Here is a 19,024-nt window from a genome sequence, read left to right as displayed (position 1 = left end):
ATTTCCGACCTGTGTGAAAGTCATGGAGCTGTACTACACGAAAACAAGCCCGTCAGCCCATCTTGTCCAAACTGACCGAGTTGGCACCTGGGCAAGTCCCATTTGGATTGAGAAATAAATTTGGTTTAATTACTATTTTCCATCTTCCTTGAATGTTTTGGGATCTCGGGGTATAAGCAGGCTTAGAACATGTAGGATTTATATCGGAAACGGGAATGAATAGGCAATAAACCTGACCAGGTATTGGTGTCCGAACGGAATTATATGATTGATTATTTAACAATTGGAAACGGAAGGGCGTAAATTGAACAAACGCAGAGAACCATGTAAAAGAAAAGTTCTCAATGCAACTGAGAGCCGGAGAATTTTACTTGTCCACACAAATGGCTCAGTATATCGATCAGGTCGGTGATTTTGGCGGAGTTTAAAACAAACTGCATCAAAACAGTAAAGAAATTTAAACAAGATCAGCAATGCTGGGAATTTGTTTCGCCCTATTTATATAACTTGGATGCTGAGCTCTTATATCCACGCCACGAGTTTGAACTAGGAGCAAACACACCAACATCAGTTCCTAGGTCATACGGAAGTTTGTGTTCGCCTTAGCAACGAGACACCTCTGCTGTAACTCGAGGACGGTCCGAAACCTACAGGTACGTGCTGCTTTTCTAAACATTAGTAAGGAATGGGATCATTGACTCGTTTTTTGCAAAAAATTAAGGAATCAACTCGGGCAGCTAAATACATAAACGGTTGTTCTGTCACCTGTCTTTTCTTATTACGTGAAATAACAGGATTATCCCATTGATAGACACAAAATGCATCAAATGCATTGCCATAGAGGGAGTGCAGAGACGGTTCACCAAACTGATTCCTGGGATGTCAGGACTGTCTTATGAAGAAAGACTGGATAGACTTGGTTTATACTCTCTAGAATTTAGAAGATTGAGAGGGGATCTTATAGAAACTTACAAAATTCTTAAGGGTTGGACAGGCTAGATGCAGGAAGATTGTTCCCGATGTTAGGGAAGTCCAGGACAAGGGGTCACAGCTTGGATAAGGGGGAAATCCTTTAAAACCGAGATGAGAAGAACTTTTTTCACACAGAGAGTGGTGAATCTCTGGAACTCTCTGCCACAGAGGGTAGTTGAGGCCAGTTCATTGGCTATATTTAAGAGGGAATGGCCCTTGTGGCTGGGGGGATTATGGAGAGAAGGCAGGTACGGGATACTGAGTTGGATGATCAGCCATGATCATATTGAATGGCGGTGCAGGCTCGAAGGGCCGAATGGCCTACTCCTGCACCTAATTTCTATGTTTCTAAAAGCTGGAGTAACTCAGCGGGACAGGCAGTATCTCTGGAAAGAAAGGGAATGGGTGACGTTTCGGGCCGAGACCTTTCTTCCTATGAATTATTAACATTTAAAACTCTAAACTTATTCTGAAGCATCATTCTTTCTGTCCCACTTAGGAAACCTGAACGGAAACCTCTGGAGACTTTGCGCCCCACTCAAGGTTTCCGTGCGGTTCCCGGAGGTTTTTGTCAGTCTCCCTACCTGCTTCCACTACCTGCAACCTCCGGCAACCACCTGCAACCTCCGGGAACTGCACGGAAACCTTGGGTGGGGCGCAGTCTCCAGAGGTTTCCGGTCAGGTTTCCCAAGTGGGACAGGGGCTTAAAGCAGACCGATACTTGGTAAATTGTTTTAAAGACCAACATGATAGGTTTCTGATCGTTAATATGTGGATTGCCTAACTAAACCTGCAACTTATTAATTCATTAATAACAAGGAAGGTTCAGAAACGATAAAAAAAAAGATAATAATGTTGTAATTGGCAAATGAACTGTAGCGTAAGTAAGTATGAAAAGGTTTACTTTGGCAGGAAGAAGAAGGCACACGATAATTCCTATTTTGTATCTGTTTGTAGGAATGATCAGACAAAATATTGTAGGAAGGAACTGCAGATGCTGATTTAAACCGAAGATAGACATAATATGCTGGAGTAACTCAGCATAGATGAGGCCCTCACAAGGGTCTCCTCGATACCTCGCAACTCCGCTCTTGCTCCCGCTCCTGCCAATCACAACAGATACAGAGTTCCCCTAGTCCTCACCTCTCACCCCATCAGCCGTCACATACAACACATAATCCTCTGACATTGCCGCCACCTTCAATGGGATCCCACCACTAGCCACATCTTCTCATCTCCACTGCTTTCCGCAGAGACTGTTCCCTCCGCAATTCCCTGGTTAACTTGTCCCTTTCCACCTAAACCACGCCCTCCCCAGGTACTTTCCCCTGCAACTGCAGGAGATGCAACACCTGTCCCTATACCTGCCCCCTCGACTCCGTTCAAGTCTTTTCAGGTGAGGCAGAGGTTCACTTGTACCTCCACCAACGTCATCTACTGTATCCGCTGTTCCAGGTGTGGACTCCTATATAACGGCGAGAGCAAGCGCAGGATCGGCGGTCGTTTCGCTGAACACCTCTGCTCAGTCCGCCTAAAGAGCCTGTCCCGCTCTCACGACCTAATTCAAAACGCCGCGACCTGCTTGATGCCACGAGTACCTACGACTAGCATCACGACCTACCTCCTACGACCTTGTGACGACCACGTTGCGAGTATGAGTCAAGGGTAAACTCGGCAGAGGTCATGAAAGTGGGACAGGCCCTTAAACCTACCTCCCGGTTGCTAAACACTTTAACTCCTCCTCCCATTCTCACGCTGACCTTTCTGTCCTGGGCCTCCTCCATTGTCAGAGTGAGGCTCAGCGCAAATTGGAGGAACAACACCTCATATTTCACTTAGGCAGCTTCCACCACAGCAGTATGAACATTAACTTCTCTAACTTCAAGTAACCCTTGCCTTCCCTCTCTCCATCCCTCCCCCCATTCCAGTCCTCTGACTAGTCTGACTGTCGTCGTTTACATTTTATCTCTGTTTGCTATGATGTTACCTTCCCCTAGCTAACAATGATCTATTCTACATTTTCCTTGATCTCCATCCCCTTTGTCTCTGTATCTCCCTCTCCCCTGACTCAGTGTGAAGAACAGTCTCGACCCAAAACATCACCCATTTCTTCTATCCAGGGATGCTGCCTGTCCCTCTGAGTTACCCCATCATTGTGTCTATCCATGATCAGACTCCCAGGTTGCCTTGTCATTTCTTCTCAGCTGGTATCTTTCTCTCATGGTTTATCATTTACCCTCCTCTTAACTTCTGACTGTCATCTCCTTGATGAATAACAATTCTTAGTCATTGAGGTCGAAGTTTGGGCTCTGCAATGGAAGCTGATAACCTTTAAGATGTTCTTGGTGTAACATTTGATAATGGTGATAATTTATGATTCAAGTAAAATTTGTTTGCTATAACCACAGAGCAATTAGTAACTCAAAAGAGAAATCTTAGCTGAAGCATAATGTTATTATGGTAAAGGAATTGTCATTGAGGAATTGTGTTTGAGAACATTGTGGAACAGTCCTTTTTTTTTTAAATTGTCCTTTGTCTTATTTCCGTTCTTTGTTGTACTTAGGTGGAAGATAAATTGACTTCTAATCAACATGAGCAGTTTTTCAAAAGAGTTCGAGTAAGATTACAAAAAAAATTAAGTACTTGGTTTTGGTATGTACATGTCATTATCATGCACTGGGAGTGCTTGGTCGTTGCTTGTTTGTCAGGTTGGTTGCACAACCTGCACTGATGTTGGTGCAAGAGGCACTGGCTGCCTTATTAGTGGAAAATAAAAGATGAATTCCAACAGCTGGTCTTCATATTGTCAAAATAATATTGTGTCTTTGTTTAGCGAAGTGTGATCATAATCAAATGTTTAATAAACTTTATTGTCAGTTCTGCAGAAAGCCCTTTAGCTTGTGTTGAAGCTGAATTTATAAGGAATCTCCAGCAACAAATCTACTATTTGGAACTTGAAGCCAATTTTCTATATCCTTTTCACAGTATAATTGCTCCATTATTATTTTGATGATATTTATTTTATTTTATTGTTACATGTACGGAGATACATTGAAAAGCTTTGGTTTGTGTGCTATCCAGTCAAAGAAAATTCTATACGTGATTGCATTCAAGCCATCAACAGTGCACAGATAAAAGGTACAACAATTAGTGCAAGATAAAGTCCAATTAAAGATAGTGCAACGGTCTCCAATTAGGTAGATGGGAGATCAGCATCACACTCTAGATGAGGAGAGGACTTTTCAGTTGCCTGAAAACAGCTGGGAAGAAACTATCCCTGAATCTGACGGTACATATTTTCAATCTTCTCTACCTTTTACCTGTGGAAGAAGGGAGAAGAGGGAATGACCAGCGTGAGACTGATCCTTGATTATGCAGATGTAGCATGAGGTATGGATTGAGTCAATGAAGGGGAGATTGGTTTATGTAATGGTCTGGGATACATCCACAACTCTATAATTTCTTACTGTCTAAGATGAAGCTGTTCCCAAACCATGCTATGATGCATCCCAATAAAATGCTTTCTACAGTACATCTGTGGAAGTTGGTGAGAGTTGTTGGGGACCCCTCGAACTTCCTAAGCCTTGTAAGGAAGTAGAGGTGTTGGGTTGCTTTCTTCGCTATTGCTTCAATGTGGCTGTCCAGGACAAAGTGATGGAAGTATTTTTTCACAGGAACCTGAAGTTTTTGACCATGTCTACTTTAGCGCCATCAATGGGACTGTGTACTGAAGTCAATCACAATCTCCTTTGTCTTGCTAAAATTGAGGGAGGTTGTTGGTTTAACACCAAATTACGAGGTTCTCAATAAGTTTTCTGTACTCCGTCTTGTCATTATTTGATATCCGGCCCACTACAGTGCGTCGTCTGCAAACTTGTAGATTGATTTGGATTGGTATTTAGCTGCATAGTTTATGGGTGAATAATTGCATTCATGGGTGATTCACTGTGATTTGTCATATGTGACAATAAAGCATTCATTCATTCAGTTGTGAGTGTATAAGGAGTATAGGGGGCTGAGAATGCATCCTTGCGGGGCACCACTATTGTGGATTGTCATAGAGGTTGATTTGTCACCTATCCTCACTGTTTGTGGTCTGTGATCAGGAAGTAGAGGATCCAGTTGCAGAGGGGAGTGCTGACTTCAAGTTCCACTTGTTTGGAGATGAGCTAGGTTGGACAATGGTACTGAAAGCAGATCTGTTGTCTATGAATAGGAATCTGACAAGTGGCTTTCATATCCAGGTGTTCCAAAGATGAAAGTAGAGTCAGGGAAATGGTTTCAGCTGCGCACATATTATGGCGGTAGGCAAACTGCAGTGGATCAAGGCTGCTTGGTGGGCTGGATTTAATGTGTGCCATAACCAACTTCTCAATGCACTTCATCATGGTGGATGTCGAGGCCACTGGAAGATAGATATTAAGGCATGAGATCTTGCTTTTATTTGACACCAGGATGATAGTGGTCTTTTTGGTGCAGGTGGGTACCTCAGAGGGAATAGGAAAAGAATAAATATATCGGTGAGCACTCCCACTAATTGGTCCATGGAGTTCCTAGGGACGTGACCAAGGACTCCAACTGGGCCAGTTGCTTTCTTTGGGTTCACCCTCAGGAATGCCAATCTAATTTCTGCAACAGTGATGCTGGGAAAAGGCACACTTGAGTCTTTTGGGACTCAAGTCGGATGTCATCGTCCTGTTCACCTTCTGCTAAAAGCAAACCGAGAATGCATTAAGTTCATCAGGGACGGCTGCAATATTGCCAGCGATGCTCCATATCTTCACTTTGTAGCCCATTATAGGATGCTGTCCCTCCTCTTCTTTTTAAAGAGGTCTTCCCGAGCATAGGGCAGTCGGTCCTCGTCATCATAAACAGTAGCTTGTCTTCTGGGGTTGTCCCCGTAAAATTTAAACATGCTGTAGTGCAACCACTACTCAAGAAACCTGGCCTGGACCAGACTGTCCTGGCCAATTTTAGGCCAATCTCCAAGCTGCCATTTATCTCGAAAATCATGGAGAAAGTAGTTTATGCTCAGCTGAAACTCTTCCTGGATGAGCACAACATCCAGGAGGTCTTTCAGTCTGGCTTCAAGGCTATGCATAGCACAGAGTCGGCTTTGCTAAGGGTCTATAATGACATCCTCCTGGCAAACGACTCCGGTAATTATGTGGTTCTTGTCTTGCTGGACCTATCTGCCGCCTTCGACACTGTGGACCATGGAATATTAATTTCCCGATTACAGCAACAAGTGGGCATCTGTGGCAGTGCCCTGGGATGGTTCAGGTCCTATCTGGCAGATAGAACATAGAAATTAGGTGCAGGAATAGGCCATGCGTGTAAGCCTTGGTGGCTTTGAATCCTCCTCTGCTCCCTTGGCATATGGGGTTCCACAGGGCTCAATTTTAGGGCCCCTGCTTTTCTCCCTTTATCTACTTCCACTGGGCTCAATTTTAAGAAGGCATGGCATCTCCTTTCACTTTTACGCGGATGATAGCCAGTTGTATATGCCACTCAGGAAAGAAGATAATTATTCCCTAAAATCACTTCTGTCTTGTCTTGAGGACATTAAGTCCTGGATGGCCTTAAACTTTCTGGGACTTAACGAAAAAAAGACAGAAGTGATTTTGTTCGGACCTAATGGCTGCCGTGAACCTCCCTTTGTTGACTTGGGTCCACTGGCAGTGTTCGTAAAGCCAACAGTTTTAAACCTGGGTTTTATGATGGACGGTGATTTTAAATTAGATAAACAAATAGGCGCAGTGGTTAAGTCCAGCTTCTTTCACCTAAGGAAGCTGGCAAAGGTGAAGCCCATTCTCGAGCGGCAGCATTTTGAAACAGTGATCCATGCCTTTATTTCATCTCGGCTGGATTACTGTAACGCACTCTACTCTGGAGTCTCACGAGCTTCGTTGGCTCGTCTCCAGTTGGTCCAAAATGCTGCTGCTCGCCTTTTAACCGGAACATTACGCCAATTTTGGCCTCCCTTCACTGGCTCCCAATGCACTTTCGAGTTCATTTTAAAATTCTTTTATTTGTTTTTAAATCATTGAATGGCCTCGCCCCGCCTTACCTCTCTGAGCTGCTCCACCTATATGCTCCTGCCTGGTGCCTCAGGTCAGCGGATCAGCTGCTCCTTGAGGTACCAAGGTCTAAGCGGAAGCTCAGAGGGGATAGAGCCTTTTCTGTTGCTGCCCCGGCACTCTGGAACACCTTGCCGCTGCAGATCAGACAGGCCCCTTCACTGTCCATCTTTAAATCCTCCCTAAAAACTCACTTTTATTCACTGGCTTTCGACACTGGCTGAGACTTTGTTCCTGTTTTAGTGCTTTTAATGTCTTTTAATTTTTACTGTTTTTATAGTCCTGTTGTCTTAATGGTTTTAGTAGTTTGTAATAACTTTTTGTTGACTTCCCATGTACAGCACTTTGTGGTAACTGATGTTGTCTAAAAGCGCTTTATAAATAAAGTTATTATTATTATATTATTATTCATCCCATTATAGTATTCAGGCATTGCCATGGTCGACAAGTGATAATGGGACTCAAGTTTGTCCCAGTATTGTCTTTTGGCATTCCTGATGGCTTATCCAAGATTGTAGGGCAATCGCTCTGCAAAGCCTTGAGTGCACTGGGCATCAATGGAATGGCGAGGAAAAAAAGCATCCAGAACACCACAGAGGCAGCGGAGAAAGCCTCGAGATGGCTCTGGATCAGGAGGAGTCCATGGGGAGGAACGAATGCCACCTGAACAGATCAACCACGGCTGGGTTGCCTGGGTGAGGATGTCTGATGTTGAAAGACCTGAAACACCCAATGACCCCAGGTTACATCACTGATGATGTGTTCAGGAGCATCAATAGATGTATTTTTATCAATCAAGGCCTTGCCACGGTCGACAGGTGATAATGGGACTCAAGTTTGTCCCAGTATTGTCTCTTGGCATTCCTGATGGCTTTTCCAAGATTGTAGTGAGATTTCTTGTACCACTCCGGATCATTTGTCTTGTACGTAGCAAACTTGCTTTTCACCTAGGAATGGACCTCACGGTTCATCCATTGTTTCTGCTTGGGGAACACTCGTATTGTCTTCTTCAGCCAGCATTTCTCTAGGCACTTACTGACAAAGTCAATCATGACAGTGGCATACTCATTCAGGTTGGCTGCAGATTCCCTGCATATGGACCAGACCTCTGACTCAAAGCAGTCACATCTGTTTCCGCAACACTGATGATTTTCTGTACCAGATCTTCTAGCCTCAGTTTTTGTTTTTGGGCAGGGAGTAAAAGCACAGCGAGATGATCAAATTTCCCAAAATGTGGTCAGGGAATGTAGTAGTAGCCATTTTCTATGGATTTATAACAATGGTCGAGGGTGTTCTGACCCCTGATGGGACAAGAGACATGCCGATAGTATTTTGGTAGCTCTTGGAGTAGGCTTGATTGAAGTCCCTGACTACAATTACCAGGGTTTCGGGCTGTTTTGTCTTTATTTGTTTTATTTATATTTATGATATAAAATATGGATGGAAAGCTATTGGAGAAGATTCTTTTGAATAAGATTTCATATTTGGAAGAGAAATTGTGAAAAAAAACAATGGCAAGTTGGCCTTCATAACAATAGGATTTGAGTATAGGAGCAAAGAGGATGCAGACAAACAGAGTCTGACTCTGCTGGATCCTAGCGCTCCTCCCTTCTTACAGGGAACCTCAGTGGTGATGGGTCTTCCACGACCACACACCCGCTAATTAAAATTCCCGGCTGTTTATTTTGGCTTTTTTTTTTACAGAGGTGCCGGAGCGGCACTCTGGCAGCAGTGCACCCCCAGGGATTAGTCACGTACAACTAACAGTAACCTGTCAGCAGCAGCTGCACACAAATCCTCAACATGATAGCCTACAGGAAACTGACGTGTAAGTTCCCGCGCTACCACAGAACCCGCTAAATAGTCCGCCACACAAAACGTGTTAAGAGCTTGCTGCAGGCCGGATAAAATCTCATGACGCACCGGATGTGGCCCGCGGGCCATAGTTTGGACAAATGTCATGCTATGGCCCACATTAATTTATAGTATTTCTTGAATTCAAATTTTATTGTATTCAAATTGAAATTGAAGGTAGAAGAATAGTGGTTGATTGAAGTTTTTAAATATATGAATTAGAAACAGGAATAGAGCCTACATGCTTACATTCAAGAAGAACATGATATACATGACTGTGGCCACAAATCAGCCATTCAGCCAACCCACCTTTAACCCCCTTGATTTATAAAAAAATCTACCATTGCCTTTCACTCAAAGATTCTTGCGAGGAAAAAAAAGCCTTGTCTATTTCTTAAATGAGTGACCTCTTTTTAAACCATAATCTCTAGTTCTAGATTTTTATAATATTACAAGAATAGTGACAGAGCAAATAGAGAGAAACCGATTCAAATGGTCACATAAGCTAGAACAGAGAGTGTATGTTCTAAAACTTAGTGCAAGGCCTTTCAGGAATGAATTTGTGGAACACATCTATATGTATGGAATAGAATATTGGAACTCTCTTCATTCCACAGATAGCCATCTGTCAGTTGATTTTTAATCGTAAAGCTGTGATTAATAAATCTTTGTTAAAGAAAGGCAATACGTTATATGGTGTTGGTGATCTGCCACAAGTTCAGTGATGGAAGGAGCAGCAGTAAGAAGCTAACTCCTGTTCCCATGATGAAGCCTAGTCATTTATTGTGGGATATTTCCCCAAACTCCTGATCACTCGTGAATCATCAGGTTGGGATAGAGGCTGGACTAATGAATCATCGTTTGAGAGAGTGGATGGGACAATTATGAAGAAGTCCAGAGTGGGAAAATTCAACCTTGTCTCTTTCATCGCTAGAGCACGACCATATGCGATGGTCTTCATGTTAAAGAAATGAAATTGTAATAAAGCTATGTCGATGTTTCTTTTAATACCTTAACCAAAATATACTCGTGAGCAAACAAAGAAGTCCATCATGCTTCAACCAAAGGTGGAATCGGAAGCAGGAAGAATGTCACAGAAACTATGGGTAATTCTTAACTTCTTTGAAAACTCATTGTTTTGTTAGCTTAATTTCAAATGTGAATTTCAAATAAGGTGACATGAGGGAGCTGCAGAGAAAGTTGATATCACATTTGGAAATAGGATATAACATCACTCCCATCCTCTTCCTCACCACACCTTGCCTTATCTCACCTCATAAGATGTTCATTAAATTAATCTACACAGATCACAATATCCTGGCTGTCTTACGAGATGGATAAGAAATCATTAAAAGTGCTTGGAAGTCACATGAAGAAACACTTCTCAAAAACTTCTGCAGTCTTACCAGGTGGAATTGAGTTGAAAGAATTGTGAATCAAATTCCACTACTGCAAAGCTGGCCCAGCAGCAAGGGTAGTGGAGGTGTGTGGTGAGGTCAGTTTAGATCCCACTGTAGGAACTTCATAGAAAGGTACAAATTAAGAGCAGGTATAGATCATCCTGTCCTTCCATCTTTTGTTAAATTAAATCATAGTTATTCATCCTAATTTATATATTGGTCCTGTTTTCTCCTGATTTCTTTGGGGGTTTTATCTTCTTGAATATCCTTCATGATTTTGCTTTAACCGCCTTCTGTGGTAGATAATTCCAAAGATTCACACTCTTTAGATTAAGAAACGTCTCATCTCAGCCCTGAATTTCCAACCCTATATCCTTGAGCTAATTCTGACTTTTTTTTAAATCTTCCACCATGGGGAATGTTCTTGATGCGAGGTCCATTCTCATTGTAATTTAATAGTAATTTATATGTCTAACCATCCCAATCTCCCTCAATATCTTGGTCCTGTTATCCCAGGAATCAATCTCGTGCTCGCTCACTACAACTAAATATACATTGGAGCGAAGAAAGTGCTTTGCGAAGGCAAGGTAAAATTACTTAGACAGTGTTCGTTCACTTTAAATCTCACCTGTTTGTGTTGTGTTTAAAGACATAAGGAAGGATTCCTTCATTTCAATGAAGAGACGGGTAATCGATTGCCAATATTGTGCATACTTTTATGGTGCAATAGCCATCACATTTATTACTTTTATTAATGTTTCAATATATTTATGCTGCAAGTAAGAATGTCATTGTTCGGTTATTGGTACATTTGATAATTCTGACACTTGACAATCAGTTTTTTTGTGGCACTTTGGCACACACTGAAGTTATACATTGTGTTTTCCAGTGCAATACTTGCTTCATTGGTAGAGTTATAACTTTGAATTAGAACAGTATGCATTCACGCCAGAACCCAGCTATTTACAATACTTTGATGCTTAAGGCACCTACACTTGATGTTGCAAGTGGAACTGTTTGAATGAGACTTTCAGGCCCTATCTCCCCCCTCTAGTGGACATGAAAGTATTCAGCGCACATCATTAATGAGAACAAAGGTACACAAAAATGCTGGAGAAACTCAGCGGGTGCAGCAGCATCTATGGAGCGAAGGAAATAGGTAACGTTTCGGGCCAAAACCCTTCTTCAGTCTGAAGAAGGGTTTTGGCCCGAAACGTTACCTATTTCCTTCGCTCCATAGATGCTGCTGCACCCGCTGAGTTTCTCCAGCATTTTTGTGTACCTTCAATTTTACAGCATCTGCAGTTCCTTCTTGAACACATTAATAAGAACATGTTTTTGTCAGAGTTCTAGACAACTATTACTTCTCATATAGGTCCATGAGGAACAAATTATCAGAAATGTATCTTGCTACAGTGAGTGAAATTTTGCAGCACCCAAATTGCTATCATTTTCGCTACATTACAGCAGTGACTATCCCTTTACATTTTGACATTGTGAAAGTAACTTTATTGTATGTAATTTTTTTCTCATTATTAAAAAATTTTCTGTGCAAATACTGTAGTAAAAGTAAATAAGCATTCACTAGTATTTCTCATCCAGTGTTTATCTTTTTGTTTTTTTTTCAGGAGCTGCATTCTCAAGTTAATGACTTGCACTTAGAATTGAAGCGTAAGGAAGCTCATTTAAACACACTGCAAAGTGAAAAAGAGAGCCTCAGCAACAAGTTTAAACTATTCAATGGCAAGTTCAGTGATTATCATGTGTACACAAATATAATTTTACTGGGGTGATAGTTTTTTTATGCCTGGTGAAAGACTGTAATTAGTATGCAGCTCTAATTTCTGGTTATTACACAAGTTGCTCCAGATGTAGATTTTAAAAACCTAGTGTTTTCATTTTGCCTGCATCAAATGGCATCTTTATCTGCAGCGGAAAATCACATCCTTCTCAGAATGTTGTAACCATAATTGCATGTCGTACTCCAGTTGTGGTCTGACCAATATTTTATAAGGCTACACCATAATCTCCCTACTCTTGTACTTCGTGCCCTGAATATAGAAGTCCATGTAGACTCCATTAGCTACATTGTCCTCATCAGTACAAGCTGTCACCTTGAAAATAAATCCTTAATTTGCCTGTTAACAACATTCCATGCCACCTTTTTGCCCTACTGATCGCTTTTTTAAGTACCTCCTTCACTTTTTATACCTCTGATGGACCTTCCCTGTTTTTAGTTCTCTATGGCCTACTCCTGCACCTATTGTCTATTGTCTATTTTTCAAGAGAGAGCAAGATAGGGCTCTTAAAAATAGCGGCGTCAGGGTATATGGTGAGATGGCAGGAACGGGGTACTGATTGGGGATGATCAGCCATGATCACATTGATTGGCGGTGCTGGCTCGAAGAGCCAAATTGCCTACTCCTGCACCTATTGTCTATACTTGTTACATGCTTCTTTATATTTCTCTTTATTCAATGCTCAATATCCTTTGATATCCTGGGTTTCCAAAATCTGCAGTCATTTCTGTTCACCCGTATGAGATGACGTTGAACCTGAACTCTCAATATTTCACATTGAAAGGCCATTTACTTGTTAGTTAGCAACTTACCTGCCGGTAGCTGGCCTCAGTTTACTTTTTCCAGGTCCCATCTTGGAATTGGCCTTTCCCCAATTCAGGATAATTCTTTCCAAAATATCCATAACTACCTTAAAACATACAAAGTTATGGTCACTATTTCCGAAATGCTCTCCCACTGATACTCAAAACTATTTGATCAGCCACACTTCCTATGATCACATCTCATAGCCCCTTTTCCAGTCAGACCATCTTACATACTGGCTCAAAAATCTCTCCTGAATGCTCTTTAAAAATTCTACCCTCTCTAAACATTCTCACTAAAACATTCCTAGTGAATATTGGGGAAGTTGAAATGCCCATCTCCTATAATCCTATTACTTATCTCTGTGCGATCATGCTGACTATTATGGTCTGTAGTTTCCCCTCAGCAAGGAAATTGCACTATTTTAGTTCCTAGGTTTTACACATTTAACTCTTTGAAGTGCCTTCTTTAATATTCTTTCTCATTATTTCAGTGATAGCCACTTTGTCATACCTGAACATTTTATACACTGACATGCTGAGTTGCTAGTTTTTCCCTTTTTTCAACTGTGTCTATGTGGTAACAACAATATCATATTCCTAAGTGCTGATAAATGCTCTTTATCAGTTTAGGAGCAGAATTAGGCCCATCTAGTCTACTACGCCATTCAATCGTGGCTGATCTATCTTTCCTCCTTATTCCCATTCTCCTGCCTTCTTCTCATAACCCCTGACACCCGTACTTTCTTCATCTGTCGTACTAGTCAGTCTCCTTGCATTATTTTCGTAAATCTTACCGTATCCATCTTTGATCTGCATACTTGGACTGACCTAGTTTCCCATCAATATTTGATTGCACAACCTCTTCAACTGTACATCAACATTGTGCCCCATTCCCCAGCTAAGTTAGTTTAAACCCTCTCCAACAGTAGTAGCAAACCTCCATCAAGTCCATCCAGCCTGAACAGCCCCTACGTTCCTCGGAAGTGGTCTAAGTGATCCAGAACGTTAATGCCTTCCTTCATACACCACCCCTTTGGCCACACATTCATATGAACTATTTTCTTGTTCCTACATGTATGAGGATGTAGAACTGGAAGTGATCCAGAGATTACAGCGAAGGGGTTGTACTCTTTAATTAATTACCTTGCTCTCTAAATTCAGGCTGCAGGTCCTCATCTCACTTTTTTTATATCTATCATTAGTATCAAATGAACCACAACCTCGCCGTTTACCCTCCCCTTTAAATCGTGCCCCTGACGTGCCTGACACTGGCACCAGGGAGGCAGCATACTCATTTACAGATCTTGTTACTGCAGCTCTCGTAATCCTTCTCCCCCTTCCCTGTCCAGCAAAGCCAGCTGTAGTGCCAGCAGCTTGGCAATTGCTGCATTCCATTGACGGGAGTATTCTCGGCAGGAGCATCTAACGCAGTATATTTGTTTGAGAGGGAGACAGTAGCTCCTGCACTACCTGCCTGCACCAACTGCTCCACCTGGTGGTCACCTATTGCTTTTCTGCCTGGGCAGCCAATAACTGGGGTGACCAGTTCACTAATCCTTCCATTCACAATGCCCTCGGCACTGTGTCCGCTAATTTTCCGCATAGTGCAGGAGGAGACTACTGCACGGTTGAGTTCTCCCATCGTGGATGACCCACAAGATAACGAGTTAACAACGTATGTTAGGGACTTTATTTCATTCCAAGCACAACCCCCAACAATCTAAAGACCCTGTTTTTACATTGAGAATTAAAGCAATAAAGGTAGAAAAACACACCTGTTGCCTCTCACCAACCACCCTCTCACCAAAGGCCCCTCCCTCCACAAAACCTGCAAACTCACACAGTCCATCTGAATGACAGTGAATGACTGAAGCTCAAGCCTGACAGTCAGACTGACATTTTGGCAAGGATCCCGGCAGAGAAAAGAGGTGTATTGTGCAAACTTAGAAAGCAAAGCCTGCAGGGAAAAGCCAGATCTCATGTGAAAGTTTTTACCCTCACCACCAATACGGCCTGTTCCTCTGAATGCCCAGGCCAGGCAGTCAAGATTAATTGCAGCTTTCAGGTAAAATGGACACAGAGGATGGGAAATAATTAAATGGAATCAGATATATTATCGTAATTATTTTAAAGTTATCGACTCTTCTTGTAGCAGGAGAATATGTTGGAGATATAATTTGTTGTATCCATAATGTTTGGGACAAAGACCCATCATTTTTTAATTTGCCTCTGTACTCCACAATTTGAGATTTGTAATAGAAAAAAAATCACATGTGGTTAAAGTGCACATTGTCAGATTTTAGGACATTAACAATCTTCGTGACAGCTCTTTCTCGTGGAAGCCACGATTCAGTCATCAAAAGGGAGTCTAGTTCCAAACACAAACTAACCCAACATTGCAGCTCAAAGCCCCACCTTAACCCCTTCAGAGAGTCATTTGTGCTTAAAATTACCATCTATTAGTTTCTTTATAATACAGGCTGAGACAATGACAGCTGCAAAAACCAGCACAATTACCACCAGGAAAAGATAGACGCAGTGTTGGAGTAACTCAGTGTGTCAGGCAGCATCTCTGCAGAGAAAGTTTGAAGAAGGGTTCCAAGCCGAAACGTCACCCATACTTTTTCTCCAGAGATGCTGCCTGACCCGCTGAGTTACTCTAGCATTTTGTGTCTATCTTTGGTATAAACCCACATCTGCAGTTCCTTCAAACCACCATATAACCATATAACAATATAACAATTACAGCACGGAAACAGGCCATCTCGGCCCTACAAGTCCATGCCGAACATTGGGGGACACCAGGAGAATGTCCTTGAGAAAGTTCACTATTAAAAGGTTTTCCACCATAATGCAAATGCAGGAATTTATGTGCAAGAAAAAATAAGAATTTGAAGGTAGTACAAGTTAACCTCTTGTGGCACTCACATGTGAAAACAAGACCACATGCCACCTTCTAATAAACCAGGGTGAGACAAGGGGAGGTCATTCAGCCAACACTTATCTTCTCCTATGATAAAAGGGAAAGGACATATACGGTGTCTCTCATGAATAGTGGAATGATGGGGAATGCACAGGAGGCCAAATATAGAGGATCACAGAAATCCCATACAGTCAAAGTGCTGGGTGAAGTTACTACGAAAGGAAATGAATGCAAGTTAGGATATGGGCAGCAGAATTTATGTAAGGTATGAGCTGAAGGCTATTCCTATAAAGAATTAGAATCATCCAGGCTAGCAGTTATAAAAAGGGTTTTGCAGCTAAATTACTGAGGCAGGATTAGAGTCGGGTGATAGCACAGAGTGGAAATACCAATCTTGGTGATCAATTATCTTTGAGAGGAAGAGCAGTGTATTCCTTAATGTATAGTTGGAGGAAATCTTTGCTCACCCTGTATTGTATGTTGGACAAGTAGTATGACAATCCAGACAGTGAGATGATGGATGATGATGTGGTGCTAGGGTTATGCGAAGCTCCTTGTCATGTTCCTGCAAGTTAAAGCTGCTACACCACAACAAACAATTTTTTGATGAGTGAGGAATAATATGCAGTAAATTACTGATTCCTGGACCTGGCCTGTGATGCCCGCCCACCTGCCAGCACTAACCAAATCCAGACTCGGAGAGCCATGAGTTAACCTCCTTGCCGTGAGTGCTCCTATGAAATGGAGCAGACCATAGTTGCAACAAGGCTTGAAGCAGTGTGTCCTGAAATTTCATCTGATAGACATTTGACTGTGCTCTCCGATCAACATGTTCATTGGTTATAGGAGCAGAAATGGGCCATCCGGCCCATCAAGTCTACACCGCCATTCAATCATAGCTGATCTATCTTTCCCTTTCAACCCCAATCTCCTGCCTTCTCCCCATAACCCCTGACACCCGTACTAATCAAGAATCTGTCAATCTGTGCCTTGAAAGTAGCCAATGGCCTCCACAGCTGCTAATGGCAATGAATTCCACAGAATCACCATCCTCTAACTAACACACTCTTTCAACTCCTGACATTTCACATAAGTTCAACAGGCTTAAAACGTTTTTAACAAGTAACAAATGCAATCTAAAAACATCTTAATGTTCTGGAACTGAATTAAAAAATATTAACAAGGAGTGAAATGAAAAATAATAAGCAAACCAATTACTTTAACTTTTTACTCCTTGCAAGCAGCCTAATTGCACCCCTTATCAGCATGTCAGTGCTGCCCTACCAGTGGTGAAGTGGGAGTTCAGATGCATGCACTTGTACCTGAACTCCCTTCATCTCTGGGTTCCACATTTCAATGCAGAGGTATAGAAGTCAGAGACAAGCTGACAACTGGGAAGAAACAGGGGGTTCCTACATAAAGGATGATCCAGTTCATTAAATGGTACCTAACCGCAGCAACATAATTTATTACTTGAGGTGTGTGAAGATAATTTTAGTTTATCCTGTAATGCTCTCACATGAATAGGCTTCATAATTAGTATTTAAGAATATTGTTTATTTACAAACTGCAGATTCTCATTCAAGGGAAAAGCAGTCTCTTGTGAAAGAGATAATGCAGCTGAAGAAGATGAAGGAGCTTAGAGATAGGGAGCTTTCACACAAAGAAATGGAATTACTACAGAGCAAACAGGAACTGGAACGGCAGATCACTGCCCTAAAGAATACTGAACACAAGGTTATCACAATAAAAGAGCAAGTAAGTTCAGTCTGGCTAAGTCGTGTTAGTTCAAATTAAAGGGCGAGGTATTCTGAGTGGACTCACCATGCATATAAACAGTCAAATGGCATATCTACTTATTTCCAATGGAAGAAACTTTGCAAACCTGGTTTTGTTTCCACTTATTGTCGGACTGGGATTACAATTTTGAGATTCACATAAGCGTGGTCCATCCCTTAGAGATCTCACATAATAAGTGTGGGGAGAATTATAACTTCCTGCAGGCCCATTTGAGAGCACCCGATGTTCAGTCTTCCTAGTTTTCCTAAAACATTATCTCCCAGCTTCTTAAGCAAAGGTCTGATCCCCTGCCCTGCAAAACCCGGTTCCATTTTAGTGCTTATAGCACACATTTAAATGAGACACCAAACATGTCAAATAAGATAGCACTGGGAATAGTAGACAGTGTGGAGGAATTACAAAATTGGCTCCAGGAGTGAGAAAACCCAACAATAATACAGGTAATTATTTTAGCCATAATTGTAATATATTAATCAGTTGATTTCAAAGAACCATATTGAGACTGCAAAGACCCAAAATAAACAGAGGATAAGCTGATAACCAGGAAAACTCACACATAAGGCAAAGAATAATGTATTCTTCATCTAACCTAGCTAGCCTTCCCTTTCAGGCAGATTAATTATTCACCTCCCTTCCCATTGTGCCACCCCATTTTCCCACCACCACAACTACCACCTCTAAGTCTCTGCACGTAGCAATAATAATTTATAAAGAGAACATTCATGCAGAAAACAAACACTGATGTGGACTAGTTGGACAGAATGGCCTATTTATTCTTTTTAAGTTTCAATTTCTATTATATAACTCCAGGATGGCCTTCTCGACTGCATCCATAGCGGAAGACTAATATACCAGTAATTTCAGATCCCAGCAACTTTATGCTCAGGCAGAGTCATGCAGCACGGAAACATGCCCTTTGCCCACTGCCTCTTTGCTGACAATCAAATGTCCACTTCCTCTCCTCCCGTATGAAGCCTGTTTCTATTATCTGTACATTCCTGTCCACTTCCCACCTGAGCTACCATTCATCTATGCACAAGGGACTATTTGCAGTGCCCAAATAACCTCCCAATTTGCACATCCTTGGGATGTGGAAGGAAACCCATTAGGAAGTAAGTAGGGAAGGGGTAGGTAAGTAAGTAAGGGGTAGGAATGTCGGGGGTTATGGGGAGAAGGCAGGAGAATGGAGTTAGGAGGGAGAGATAGATCAGCCATGATGAATGGTGGAGTAGACTTGATGGGCCGAATGGCCTAATTCTGCGCCTATCAATTATGGTATAATCTTATGGTTACAGGGAACTCCACACACATATCACCAGAGTTCAAATGTGGTTTGCTGGAGCTGTGAGGCCGCAGCTCTTTATCTGCTGCTCCTCTGCTAAATGCCTAG

The 19,024-nt window shown here is 42.0% G+C and overlaps 1 protein-coding gene across 1 annotated transcript in view; it reads left to right on the top strand.

The window, feature by feature from the left end:
- Positions 1-627: 627 nt before the first annotated feature.
- LOC129697284 (golgin subfamily A member 6-like protein 7) overlaps positions 628-19,024 on the top strand; it is a 29,707-nt gene continuing 11,310 nt past the window's right edge. Inside the window, exons 1-6 of the mRNA XM_055635672.1 lie at positions 628-653; positions 3,536-3,624; positions 3,850-3,942; positions 9,934-10,012; positions 11,935-12,049; positions 17,408-17,592. Coding sequence (XP_055491647.1) covers positions 9,959-10,012; positions 11,935-12,049; positions 17,408-17,592 — 354 coding nt within the window. The 5' untranslated portion in view covers positions 628-653; positions 3,536-3,624; positions 3,850-3,942; positions 9,934-9,958. The remainder of the gene's footprint in view (positions 654-3,535; positions 3,625-3,849; positions 3,943-9,933; positions 10,013-11,934; positions 12,050-17,407; positions 17,593-19,024) is intronic.

Source organism: Leucoraja erinacea, chromosome 5 (genome assembly GCF_028641065.1).
Source record: "Leucoraja erinacea ecotype New England chromosome 5, Leri_hhj_1, whole genome shotgun sequence".
Taxonomy (NCBI): Eukaryota; Metazoa; Chordata; class Chondrichthyes; order Rajiformes; family Rajidae; genus Leucoraja; species Leucoraja erinaceus.
This window is presented reverse-complemented; position numbering and strand designations above follow the sequence as displayed.